This window comes from Macrotis lagotis, chromosome 1 (genome assembly GCF_037893015.1).
Source record: "Macrotis lagotis isolate mMagLag1 chromosome 1, bilby.v1.9.chrom.fasta, whole genome shotgun sequence".
In the NCBI taxonomy this organism is placed as follows: Eukaryota; Metazoa; Chordata; class Mammalia; order Peramelemorphia; family Peramelidae; genus Macrotis; species Macrotis lagotis.
The window spans coordinates 476,424,337-476,438,349 of NC_133658.1; the positions used below are offsets into that span (position 1 = coordinate 476,424,337).

The 14,013-nt window shown below is 35.2% G+C and overlaps 1 protein-coding gene across 5 annotated transcripts in view; it reads left to right on the forward strand.

The window, feature by feature from the left end:
* Positions 1 to 14,013, forward strand: part of ASMTL (acetylserotonin O-methyltransferase like) — a 65,088-nt gene that overhangs the window by 41,828 nt on the left and 9,247 nt on the right. For all 5 annotated transcript variants that reach the window (XM_074213661.1, XM_074213664.1, XM_074213663.1 and 2 more), the window contains one exon: positions 910 to 1,042. In XM_074213661.1, coding sequence (XP_074069762.1) covers positions 910 to 1,042 — 133 coding nt within the window. The remainder of the gene's footprint in view (positions 1 to 909; positions 1,043 to 14,013) is intronic.

Below are 14,013 nucleotides of genomic sequence, written 5' to 3' on the forward strand. Positions count from 1 at the left end.
AAATCAATCAGATTTCTGCACTAGTCAGGCAACAATATGGTGAATTCTCAGTAGTGGAAGAGTGTGAGGCACCAGTTTGCCTAAAGAGGGGTGGTCTGGCTCAAAATGGAAAAAGCAGTGCAATTTAAAACTTCATGCTTATCCGTATTGGATTTAGGCCTCTGCACTTCTAGCCTGGTTGAAACAGATGACCAAAACAAGATAAAATATTTTCTAAGTCAAATATAGAGGAGGAAAAAAAATCAAAAAAGTTAAAATGATTTGCCAAGGGTCACATATGTGGTAAGTGGCAAGGGTTAGGATGTGAATCCAGGTTCTTGTGAGCACAAACCATGCATTCTTTTAATTCAAATTAACTGCTACTTTTCCACATCCACATTCAGTACCTGGTGGGCAGCATAAAGCATCAATGGCATATCCTGTTTTTCTGTTTTGAAGATAAATAGGAAATAGCTTGGACAGTTAGTCAGCCCAGAGGATAGAGTGCTGAGCCTGGAGTCAGGAAGATTTACCTTCCTGAGTTCAAATCTGATCTCAAATACTTAATAGCTATGTGACCCTAACCAAGTCACTTAGCCCTCTGTCTGTCTGTTTCCTCATCTGTAAAAAGCATTGGAGAAAGAAATGGTAAACCATTCCATTTTCTTTGCCAAGAAAACTGAAGAGTCAGACTTAACTGAACTTTTTCTGATGATAATTTGAGTTTGACAGTCACTCTCACGTGATTCCATTTTTGCTCAATGGTGCAATCTGGGAGATAGCTGCTCAATTCCAAGTGTAGCCCACACTTGAGGAACTGATAAGAGAAGATCGTCCAGGATTTAAACCTGATCCTTGACCTTTTGGAAGAAATGTTGAATGAGATGTAAATGTATCTATTTACTTGTCTGAATAGTATCTTTTTTTCAGGACTCCTATTATCACAGCATGGAAACAAAGCTGCGTTTTATGAGAGCTATGCATAGCATTATCAAGCTGACTGCACGAGATGTGGCAACAGCTTTTGATCTGTCAAGATTTCGCTCTGCCTGTGATTTGGGAGGTAGGAGAATTATTTTACTATGAATTATGCAGATGGATTTATCTTGGGAAAGTTGTTTATTTTGTTTTGATTATTGAAGGTAGTTGTAGTCAGGCCCATTCAGGAATCTAGTGAGTAATTAGTCAGATAGTGTATGCAACCCATTTTACCCATAGGCTCCCAGTTCTAGGAGGAAGAAAGAAATTGGCTGTTGGAATTGGAAATTCATTGGCTGTTCTGCTAGACTAGTTAATCAGTCTTGTATCCCAAGGACCCAAAGGTAGTATAGAAGAATAGAAAGAGTACAAAGACATGAATTTAAATTAAGACTCTGATATTACGTGTGACCTTGAGAAAATCATTTAATCTCTTTGCCTCCAGTATCCTCAGCTGTAAAATGAGGGAGCAGAATTAAATGACCTTACTTTCTGCTTTTAACATCTCTAAGGTTCATGCTCAGTGAGCATCACTAGGTAAATGGATATAATTTAGTAACTTTGCTTGCAAAATTCCAAATTGTTTTTCAATATAGTTGAATTTACACCACTTTCTGTATATGTGTACCTATCTTCCCATAGCCATTCCAATATATCTATATAGATAGATAGATAGATATAGATAGATAGATAGGTATTTCTCTCTTTTATCATTTTATTCATTTTGACATAAGGTAGCACTTCAGAATTGTTTTAATTTGCATTTTTTCTTATTAGTAATTTGGAACATGACTGGGATTTTTCAGTTCTTCATTTGATCACTTATCTATTAGGGAGCAATAGTCATCTATAATTGTGTGTATGTTATATATGAAATTTTTTGTTTCAATATTCAATAATGATAGTTTTCTTTTGGGGCTCTTGTGCTTTTGTCAGGGTCAAATTTTTTTCTTATGAAAAAATTTTTGTTTTTTCTTGGTGTACTTTACCCATTCTTCATTTGGGTATCAGTTTTCAAAGGAAGACATCTAAGCTCTCAACTGCCATATGAAAAAATGCTTCAAAACCCCAGTAATTAGAGAAACAGATATTAAAGCAGCTATGACCTTCTACCTTTTACACTCATATTGGTAAAGATGACAGAAAAGAAAATGACAGATGTGAAAAAAGCTGAGGGAAAATAGGCATGCTGGTATACCATCCAGGGAGCTGTGATATGGTCATTTTGGAAAGCAACTTGGAACTGTGCCCAAAAACATCAATAAAATATGCATGCCCTTTGATATAAAGATAGCTCTACTAAATCTATACTCCCAGAAAAGATCAAAGAAAGAGGGAAAAGATCCATATATATGTAAAAATGCTTATTTCAAAGGTAGAAATAGATGGCAACAGATTGCATATGGAAGGTGACAGAGAATGAAGAATAAGGGAATGACACCTCTGTCCCAACCTGAATGACTGGAAAATATTGTAATGGTCTTGACAGTAATAAGGAAGTTTTGGAGGTGGAAAAGTTTAGGGGAAAAGATAAGTTCAGTTTTGGAAATAGTGAGTTTGAAATGTCTAAGACAAGTTGAAGATCAGAGCTAGAGTTTAGGAGAAAGAATAAGGCTGTATGAGTAGATCTAAGAATCAACAGCATAGAAATGACAACAGAGAAACCTTGGGAGCTGAAATAGTGAGAAGAGAAAGCCATGTGAGGCACTCATACTTAGAATGTATGATCTGGATGATGGTGATCAGCAAGAAGAGACTTAGAGGGATCAAGTAACGAAGAATGGGGATGGAGTAGTATGGAAATCTAGAGGGAAGAGTACCTGCGAGAAGAGAGTGATTCCTATAGAGTCAAAGGCCACAGTAAATGTCTCATGGCCAAGATAGAGAAATAGATAAATGAAAAGCCAAAATATATAAATCTATAAGAACAAGGGCTATTACCCAGCCTATAGTTGGTTTCTTTTGTAATCTAATATATTATATTGTACATTAAAAATTATTTATTCTGAGGAAGGGTTCAATGACCTTATCAGATTGCTCATAATTCAAAAAAAAAATATTGAGAACTTCTTTATTAGATGATCTCCATTTAGTTCTTACAAGCTATGCTTCTGTTATCATTAAAGATATAAAATGGTCAGGAATTAGAGCTTTGACCAACTTTCATTTTGCTGGCATGTACTATAGTCCATTTCTAATAATTCTTTCCCTATCTCTCTTCCTCCTCCTCCCTCTTACTTCTGGACCAATTTAAATTTTACTTATCCCTTCTCTCTCTCTCTCTCTGTCTCTCTCTTTGGTGTATAGATTTTTGTTTACTCTTTTCAGGAAAATCATTTTCCTTTAGTTTACCAGTTCAAAATTCTTTTAATTTTTAAGTATGTATATTTTTTCCTTGGGTTTCAAATTTTGTTGGTTTTGTTGATATTTCTAGGTTTCCATGAATGTATGCTCTGTTCATTAGTCCTGGTTTTCAAATTTATCAATATGTGTTCGAAGATATGGTATAATGAAAAAAACACTGGAGCCAAAGGATTTTGGTTTGAATCACGGCTCTATTACTTCCTACCTATGCCATCACATGCAAGTTATTTCCATACACTAATTTTGTTTCATCATCTGTACATTAAGTGAGTTGGATTAGATTGCTGGCATGCACCAGAGTTGTTTTCTGATAATTCTCTCCCTACCTCTCCTCTTCCTTCATCTTACTCCATTTTATTGGCTGATTCTCAAATCTATCTAATTAGTTACTAGCTTGCTTGCAAGAAGTAAATAGCTATTGCCTCTCAGTTGTCAACTCATGTGCTTGTACCAGGGTCTTGAAGAAAGAATTTAATAGCACATCTTCCCTTTCTTATAGGGAATAATTTCTGGACCAGGAATTATTGCCTTTAACAAACTTGTTTTATTTTTTTTCCTATGACTTCTTTCCCTTCTAAGTTAACTGCAATAGATTTGTGCAAAATCTTTTCAATTTAATATGGTCAAAATTACTAATGTTAACTCCTTTACTCTAGCCTTTGTTTGATTTTGTATTCTTCCACCATTCACCAAACCGAAAAGGTAATTTCTTCTTGTTCATCTAATTTGCTTATGGTTTCACCTTTTATGTCTGTGGTATTCCTTTGAACCTTATCCTGCTAAATACAATGTGAAATGGTGGTCCAAATCAAATTTCTGCATATCTTTTCTAAGAATTTTTTCTTCCTATCTTTATTCTTTTCCCCTTCTAGTATACTGGTTAGTCTAATCTCTTAGTGTATTTATAATTTTCTATTTTCTATTCCTGATAGAAGGAAGAATTTATGGAAAACAAATATTTTATATATATTATATCTTTTACTTTCCAACTCATTGTTTTTTAGAAAGATTTTATTTATTTTGAGTTTTTCAATTTTTCCCTCAATCTTGCATCCCTCCCCACACCCCCCACAGAAGACAGTACATCATTCTCGTAGTATGCATTGATCTAAGTTAAATGAGATGAGAGAGAAATCATATCCTTAAGAAAAAAACATATAGTATGAGATATAGCAGAATTACATAATAAGATAGCATTTTTTTTTTTAAATTAAAGGTAATAGTCTTTGATCTTTGTTCAAACTCCACAATTCTTTCTCAGGATACAGATGGGATTCTCTATCTCAGATATCCCAAAATTGTGCCTGATTGTTGCCCTGTTGGTATGAGCAAGTCCATTAAGGTTGATCATCACTGCCATGTTGCTGTTAGGGTATACACTGTTCTTCTGGTTCTGCTCATCTCGCTCAGCCTCATTTCATGCAAATCCTTTCAAGCTTCCCTGAATTCCCATCCCTCCTGGTTTCTAATAGAACAATATTGTTCCATGACATACATATACCACAGTTTGTTAAGCCATTTCCCAATTGATGGACATTCCCTCAGTTTCCATTTCTTTGCCACCACAAACAGGGCTGCTATGAACATTTTTGTATAGGTGATATTTTTACCTTTTTTTTTTTAATAATCTCTTCAGGGTATAGGCCCAGTAGTGGTATTGCTGGATCAAAGGGTATGCACATTTTTGTTGCCTTTTGGGCATAATTCCAAATTGCTCTCCAGAAAGATTGGGTGAGTTCACAGCTCCACCAACAATGAATAGTGTCCCAGATTTCCCACATCCCTTCCAACATTGATCATTGTTCTTTCTGGTCATATTGGCCCAACTCCATTGTTTTTTAAGAATCTTTGTCTGAGGAGCCACATTCTCAGAAATATTAATAAATGGAGGAAGCAATAATAATGTAGTGAAAAGAGCACCTTCCTATCCAGACTCAGGGTCCCCTGTCAAACTCCAAGCCCAAACTCACCATCTGTCCATTCTCAGGATAATTTTATGCTTCCATCCTCCCTCAGCACCAGGTTCTTCCGGGAATTAGAATTGCTCATAGGAATGCTGCTATCCCCCCTAACCTGAAGTAGAAATCAGTTTTGACAAGGAAGGAAGAATATCAACTGAAGTGCAGACTATTCCTGGTTGCACCCCACTACACGGCCCCTGTTTCACCCTGCATGTTGACTGTGAAATCTTGGGAATGATTCCTTTCCTGGTGTGAGAGCCATTTGGCTATTCCCCTCCTTAGGTACTTAGTTTATATTCTCCCAAAACCCCCAAGGAAGGTTGAGAAACAAAGAAAATAAAAGCACAACAAACAACTGCACCCATAGCCTGACCTTAGATCTCTTTTCTCCCCTTTCTTTGTCTGAGAATTGTCTTTTCATACATATCCTTTCACTATCAATTGGAAAATGACTTGTTTTTTTTAAAAATCTGCCAAATTCCTTCTATAACACCAATGTGGTGCTGACACCTAAACCAAAGAAGAGTCAAAACAGAGAAAGAAAATTATAAACCAATATCCCTAATGAATGTGGATGCAAACATTTAAATAAAATATTAGCAAAGTGATTCTGGCAAAGTTATCACTAGGATAATACACTTTGCTCAAGCAGGATTTATTCCAGGAAAGCAAGATTGGTTCAATATTAGGAAAACTATCAGCATAATTGACCATATCATTAACAAACCTAACAGAAATCATATGATTATCTCAATAGATGCCAAAAAAGCTTTTGACAAAACTGGATAGCAAAAGGTAAAAAAGCAATTATTTCCTGCAAATGAAATGTGAAAGGAAGAACTAATACATAGAGGAAACAGGAGGGGATGGAAGAGTAGTGCTGGAACCTTATTCTCATCCAATCTGGGTTAAAGAAGGAACAATAACCACTTCTAAAAGGATATAAAAATATTCAAAGTTAGATGACTTTTGTCAGGTATGATGTAGAAGGTATTTCTGTTTAGTTCTTAATTGAAGTATTCTAAGCTTCCCTTATTCTGTAGGTGGTAGCCCTTTGATAGGATCACTGCAATCCACTGGTTCTGACCTTGAAGAAGTTGTTGGCAATTTTACAAGTTTATCTAATGGGAGTAAAGGTGGGGAGGTGAAAGACAAAACAGCCAAACTCACCAAAAAAAATTGATTGCAATAATTGACCTAAGAACCAGACTGCTTACCTGAAAAAGGTAAACTTCTCTAGTGGTTTGATTTAATTGCTCTCCTATGTTGAATGCTGCTTGATGTGCAAAGGATAGAGCAAAGGAACTTTAAGGGATATATGTTGCCTGTAAATGGTCCTCCTGAGCTCTCAGACAAGTGTGGACCCCAAGTAAGTCACTTACCTTACAGAAGTCTATTGAGTACCAGACCCGGAAGCATCTTGCTTGTTCAAATGTGACCTCAGACACTTCTTGTGGTTCTGTTTTCCCCAGTTTCCCCATCAAAATGGGAATAATAATTCTTACTTTACAGTGTTATCGAAACAAATGTGACAATTGTTTTAAAAAATACTCAAAACATTTAACACAGGGTCTAGCATATAGTAGATACCACTTTTCTTTCCCTTCCCCAACTTCCCCCTTCTCATAGCCTTAGTTTCTTTCTCTCTAAAATGTGGATAAAAGAAATGAGGACAAGGAGACCAGATAAAAGAGGGACTTTGAGGAAGGGTGAGTTAATACAAGTAGGACCACAATCAACCAATCAAGTATGGGTGGCCTGAGTTCAAGAAAGGTAGGTAATTTAAGGTAGAGGATGAGGGGAGGGGAGAGGAAAAGGAAGGTTTAAGACAGGGGAAATAGAATGGCCAGTTGGTGGTTAGAAGTAAATTGAGGGCAGCTAGGTGGTGCAGTGGATAAAGCACCAGCCCTGGAGTCAGAAGTACCTGGGTTCAAATCCAGTCTCAGACACTTAATAATTACCTAGCTGTGTGGCCTTGGGCAAGCCACTTAACCCCATTTGCCTTGCAAAAACCTAAAAAAAAAGAAAAGTAAATTAGACAGGGTTGACTAGGTGGTACAGTGGATAGAGCACTGGCCCTGGGGTCAAGAGTACCCTGAGTTCAAATCCAGTCTCAGACATTTAATTATTGCCTAGCTGTGTGGCTTTGGGCAAGCCACTTAAGCCCACTTGCCTTGCAAAAAACCTAAAAAAAAAAAAAAGGAAGTAAATTAGACACATAAAGAAGGGATTGATAAACAGGGCAAGAAGTGAGGAAAAAATAAGTTGGGAGGGAAATACAAGACTAGTAATTATAACTCTGAATGGGAATGGGATGAATTTATCCATAAAACCTACAAATGTTTAACTTGCAGTTTCTTAACTGAACCGCCAAGTATTTACTTTGATCAATGCTGCTTTTTAGTCTAACATTTTTTTCTTATCTGATTTGTTTTTGCTAACTGTAAGTAGTTATTTATTCTGCAAATACTAATTCTTTGGGCCTACCATATGTGCACTAATAAAGGACTGAATATTTGTTTTTTGCTCAATTTTTCATAAATTTGTAAAAAAAAATATGGTAATAATTTTCTGCCATATTTCCTTTCAAAGAAAAAGGAGGGAGAAGATGGAATAAGAGTGATTGTGCAGTTTAGCAAAAATAATTGAAAAAACTTGTGGTTCAATTCTGATTTTTTTGGTCTCAAATAAAAGGAACCCTCCTTTTATGTAGAGCTTGGTAGAGCTTCCATACTGTAAGGAATTGGGGGGGTAAGCAAATTCAGTGTTGTAAACAAAAAAATGTAAAATACTGCTGTTTTCAGATTGTGTTTTACAAACTTAGCTTTATTTCATTACAATTGTATATATGCTTGTAAAAGAAACATACATTATCTCATGTAAAGTTACATCTCTTCATTTAAAGCTGGTAATTCATTGAAACTTTAAAAAATACAAAATGTTACCTAATAGGTCACTATCAAAGAGAAGAATCATTAAAGATTTTTAACTCGAAACAAAAAAAAAGAATGCAAAACATTATGTTGTTTATAAGAAACAATTAAAAATGAGAGATGCACTTGTTAAAGGACTAGAATGGAATTTTTGGTGCTTCAGTTCATATAAAAGTTGCAGGGGTAATAGTCATTATCTGAGATAATGTTAAAGCTAAAATAGATTTAGTAAAAAAGAGAGAAAAGGGAAACCACACGGTCAATATTCAGTAGTTTCAGAAATGCTAGAAAAATGAAAATTCTAAAGATTCAACTAAAATTTTAGTTGAAACAATTAAAAAACTTAGCAAAGTGGTAGGATGTAAAATAAAACCACATAAATCATAGTATTTTTATGTATATCACCAACAAAACCCTGCAAAAAGAGAGATACCCCATTTAAAACAACTATAGCAGTATGAAATACCTGAGAAATATACATGCTAAAACAAACCTAGGAAGTACATGAACATAATAATACAAATAAAGTCAGATTTAAATATTTGAAGAAATATTAATTGTCCATGGCTAGGCAGAGTCAATATGAGAAAAAAAAGGCAGTTTTAGCTAATTTAATGCCATCTCAATTAAATTACTAAAAAATTATTGATCTTGAAAAAAATAGAATTCAGTTGGATGAAACTCAAGAATTTAAAAGAAAGTAATGAAAATGTAAAGAAAGGAAATTTGACTGTTACAGAGCTTTAACTGTATTATAAAATGGTAATTATCAAAATTATCTGGTACTGGCTAAGAAATAGGTAGATCTTTGGAATAGAATACTCAATAGTTAAGGATTAAAGTAATTTTGTGTTTGACAAATAAGAATTCCTTATTTGGTAAAAATTACTGGGAAAGGGCCACAGTGGAAAGAGTACTAGCCCTGTAGTCAGAAGGACCTGAGTTCAAATTTGAACTCGGACACTTAAAAATTACCTAGCTGTGTGACCTTGGCAAGTCACTTAACCCCATTGCCTTAAAAAAAAAAATTCAAAAAAAATAAGATTGAGAGCAATGTGAGCTATAAAATGGATAATTAGAATTATATTATAATTATATTAGGGGCGTCTAGGTGGTCCAGTGGATAAAGCACCACCCTGGAGTCAGGAGTACCTGGGTTCAAATCCGGTCTCAGACACTTAATAATTACCTAGCTGTGTAGCCTTGGGCAAGCCACTTAACCCCATTTGCCTTGCAAAAACCTTAAAAAAAAAAGAATTATATTAAACTTTAAAGTCCCTTTTCAAATAAAACCAACACTTCCAAGATTAGAAGGAAAGTAGAAAATTGGGGGGAAAATTTTCATACAGTCTTTCAGATAAAGGCCTCATTTCTAAAATATGTAAATAATATATAAATATATGAAAATGAGTCATTCCTCAACTGATACATGGTCAAAGAATATGAACTCCAAGCCCAAACTCACCATCTGTCCATTCTCAGGATAATTTTATGCTTCCATCCTCCCTCAGCACCAGGTTCTTCCGGGAATTAGAATTGCTCATAGGAATGCTGCTATCCCCCCTAACCTGAAGTAGAAATCAGTTTTGACAAGGAAGGAAGAATATCAACTGAAGTGCAGACTATTCCTGGTTGCACCCCACTACACGGCCCCTGTTTCACCCTGCATGTTGACTGTGAAATCTTGGGAATGATTCCTCTCCTGGTGTGAGAGCCATTTGGCTATTCCCCTCCTTAGGTACTTAGTTTATATTCTCCCAAAACCCCCAAGGAAGGTTGAGAAACAAAGAAAATAAAAGCACAACAAACAACTGCACCCATAGCCTGACCTTAGATCTCTTTTCTCCCCTTTCTTTTTACTGTAAATATCTCATACTGTGAAGGAGTCTAGATTCTGGATTCTAATTCACAAAATCTTAACTTTGTTTTCTCCTTGGTATTCCTAATCTTTGAATTTTACCTATAGGGGTTCTACCTCAGTGGACCTCAAATGGTGTAGCTTTATTTTTTTTTGGTTATGAACCAATTACTTGTCTAATCTTAGAAACAGGAATTCTCTTGCTTCCACTGCTTAATTTTTTCCTATTAATACAATTTGTATACATTTTTTATTACATATCTTGTCTGATGGTTTTTACTAAAACATGTACTGCTCATTTGTTTTCTTCTGAAGGAATATTCTAAAGTTTTTCTCTTTAGCTGAAAACTTCTATTTTTGGATGATTATTCTCAGTTTTTCAGAATGTGTTACTTTGGGTACAAATTCCAATCTGCTTTGCTTTCAGGAATAATATGTTACAATTTTTCCTAAACAAGAAGTCCTTGATCAATCACTTTTCCTTGAATGTCTTTTTGTAAGCTACTTTCAGTATTTATTGTTGTCGGTGATTTTCTGTAGTTTGTCAAAAATCCTAAAAAACATTTTGGAACTAAAGTAATGGAATCACCAAACTGTATATATTATTTGTCTGACAGATACCACTTTTAGACATGTGGCATATATACAGAAATATTTATGGCATCTTTGTAGTAGCAAAGATTTAAATGGAAATTGGGTCTGATACAATGGAAAATAACTGAACAAATTGTGGCATTTAAATATAATGGGATATTGCTGCAGAATATAATGAAATATTATTACACCATTAAAGTTGTCTGAGTACTGAGAGATTGTTGCTTCCTCTCCTTTGGCCAAAAAAGGCTAGTATGTATCCCTGCCAGGATTGGAACTTCCAATACTAGCTTCTCTCCTCTACCAAGTGGCCTCTCATTCACAACTCAAGAATACCAACTTTTTGTCTTTAATGCTGCTCAAATCCTACTGAGTCTGGTGGAAATTAGTAGCAAAATGAGTGATTATTATTATCTGACAGAGTTTACTAAAGTCAGGAAAAAGGCAAACATAAGTTGCTCTTGTTTTGAGATTCAGTGTGTCAAAATTATTTTTTCCTTCTAAATAAACTTCACTGCATAAAAACATTTAAGATCAGAAAAGACCAGGAGAACCTTATACAAAATTAATACAGCAATGTAAATGAAAACAACCCAAGAGATGAGCAGAAACAGAAGAACATTATACACCTTAACAACAACATGGGGGACGGCTAGGTGGCGTAGTGGATAAAGCACCGGCTTTGGAGTCAGGAGTACCTGGGTTCAAATCTGGTCTCAGACACTTAATAATTACCTAGCTGTGTGGCCTTGGGCAAGCCACTTAACCCCATTTGCCTTGCAAAAACCTACAAAAAAACAAAAACACAACAATAACATGGGGTGATGATCAGTCTTGCTGGATTTCGTCACTCTATCAGTGCAATAATCAGGGACAATTTTAGGGGATCCATGATGGAGAATACCATCTGTATCCAGAGAAGGGACTGTTTAAGTCCAAAGATTATTACTTTCAATTTTTAAAAGCTGTCCTATGTAATACATAATTTCACTATCTCTATTGTTTTCTCTCAACACATTCAGTTTTGATTTCTGCATATCATGGAAGCAAATGTAAAGTCTATATCAGATTGCCTGTTGGGAGGGAGGGGAAAAAATTCTAAATTCAAAACCTTGCAAAAAAAAGTGATTGGTAGAAACTACCATTGTTTGTAATAGGAAAACAAAATATTTATATAATTTTAAAAAAAAGAAAAAAGAAAACAATACCAAAAGCATCAAAATAAGAACCAGTAGCCAGACCTGAAATTAGTAAATCTTGAATTCAAATTTGTCCTCAGACACTTAATAGATTTGTTGCCCAGGATTGCTTTCACAAATTTAAGATTGAGAGACCCTGAAAGGTGAAAGAATTCACACACAGCCCTGGGATTTTAAAACCCATTCAGAATTTATTACACTAGCCTGAAAAGTGTACAAATTAAAATCTTTTCTCCTCCTGGAGAACCAGCAAGCTGATGATAAACTGCTTGAGGACAGGAGAATAACAAAAGGCTAATTGAAGTTTGAGTGAGAGAGGGACAACAGCCAGGATAACACAGGATAACATTTTTCTAACTAGACAAATATTTCTTTCTTTCTTTCTCCTTTTCAGACAGAATTTAACAGTGTAAAAAAATTGCAAAATTTGTTTCCAATGATAGCATCGCAATGTCCATAACTCATCAGCTATGTGGCTCTGAGCAAGTCACCTACCTAACCTCCTTCAGTTTCCTTATTTATAAAATGCAGATAATAAAAGCACACACTTTCCAGGGTTTTTATGAGGATTAAATGAAATGATAATTGTAAAGACAGTTTAGCCTGCCTATATAAATGTTAGTTTTCATCATCATCTTACTCATCATGGTAGAGTAGTGCTAGTCTATAGGAAGGGAATGCCACATACTTTTGTCATTTGTGCTTATTATGCTTATTGCAGGGAGATTGGTGTTCAGATTGAGAGGTCTTGAAAGTGAAAGAATTCACATACAGCCCTAGAATTTTAAAACTGCTAAGGATTTATTATACAAACCTTCACAGTTACAACTTTAAATCTTTTCTCCTCCTGGAGAAACTTGAGGGCAGGAGAACCACCAAACGCTAGTTGAAGTTTGAATAAGAGACAGACACACAGATAGGAGAGCTTGACTGGGCTGAGACTGGAGCAAGCCTGTGCACCATGAGAGGACTCCAGGCCAAGCTTTATATTGTTGCCCACTCTCTGGGTACAGAAGGGTCAGGAGACTGGGTAAAAGGGAAATCTCTCCCCCCCCCCCCATGTGACTAAAATGGGGGGGGGCACAGCTGGGATTAGAAGTGAAGGGAGGCTATGGATTAACATTTAATAATGGAACAATAGGAGTCAATTTGCATCACAGTCTTGGAGAGCATCCCCTTACTAGACAAAATTTAATGATGTAAAAGATTACAAAATTTATTTCTAATTAGTTACAGTATTACCCATGACCATGATTCTCTGCATTATGCTGACTGGTTTTGTTTGTTCTTTTTTCTTAGATATCATTAAGATTTAATTCTGTTGCATATAAATGACATAGGAGTGAGAGGATTGTTATTTAAAAGTGACAACTAAAAAATGCCAAGAAAATGTTTTAAAATTAATTGGGGTTTTTTTTTGGGGGGGGTTAATGACTAAAACATTTATTTTTTAATATATTTTATTAATTTTTCCAGCTACATACAATGATAGTTTTTAACCAATCTTTTTTTTTACAAAGCTTTGTGTTTTACAATTTTTCTTTCTCCCTACCTTCCCCCCTCAACAGAAAGCAATCTGATATAGGCTCTACATTTGTAACCATGCTAAACATAGATCAAAATTGAACATGTTATGAGAGAAGAATCAGATCTAAATCAAAGAAAGAATACATTAGCAATAACAAAATTGCATAACATATAATACATAAGACCCTTTTGAAAAGTTGAAGATAAAAAGCTTTGGTCTCCCATTTAAACTCCACAATTTCTTCTCTGGATGTAGATAGTATTTTCCATCTTAAGTCCCTTAAAATTGTCCTTGATTATTGTACTGCTGAAAAGAACAAGTTCATCAAGTTTGATTGATCATTATCCCATGTTGTTGTTAGTGTGTACAATGTTCTTGGTCTTCTCACTTCACCCAGCATCAGTTCAAGACTTTTCCAGGCTTTTCTGAAATCCCACTTCTCATGATTTCTTAGTAATGTTCTATCACATACCTATACCACAATTTGTTGATTCACTCTCCCAATTGATGGACATCCCCTCAAACCAAATATCTACCACAAACAGAGATGCTATGAATATTTTTGTACATGTGGGATTTTTACCCTTGTTCATGATCTCTTTAGGATTCAGACCCAGTA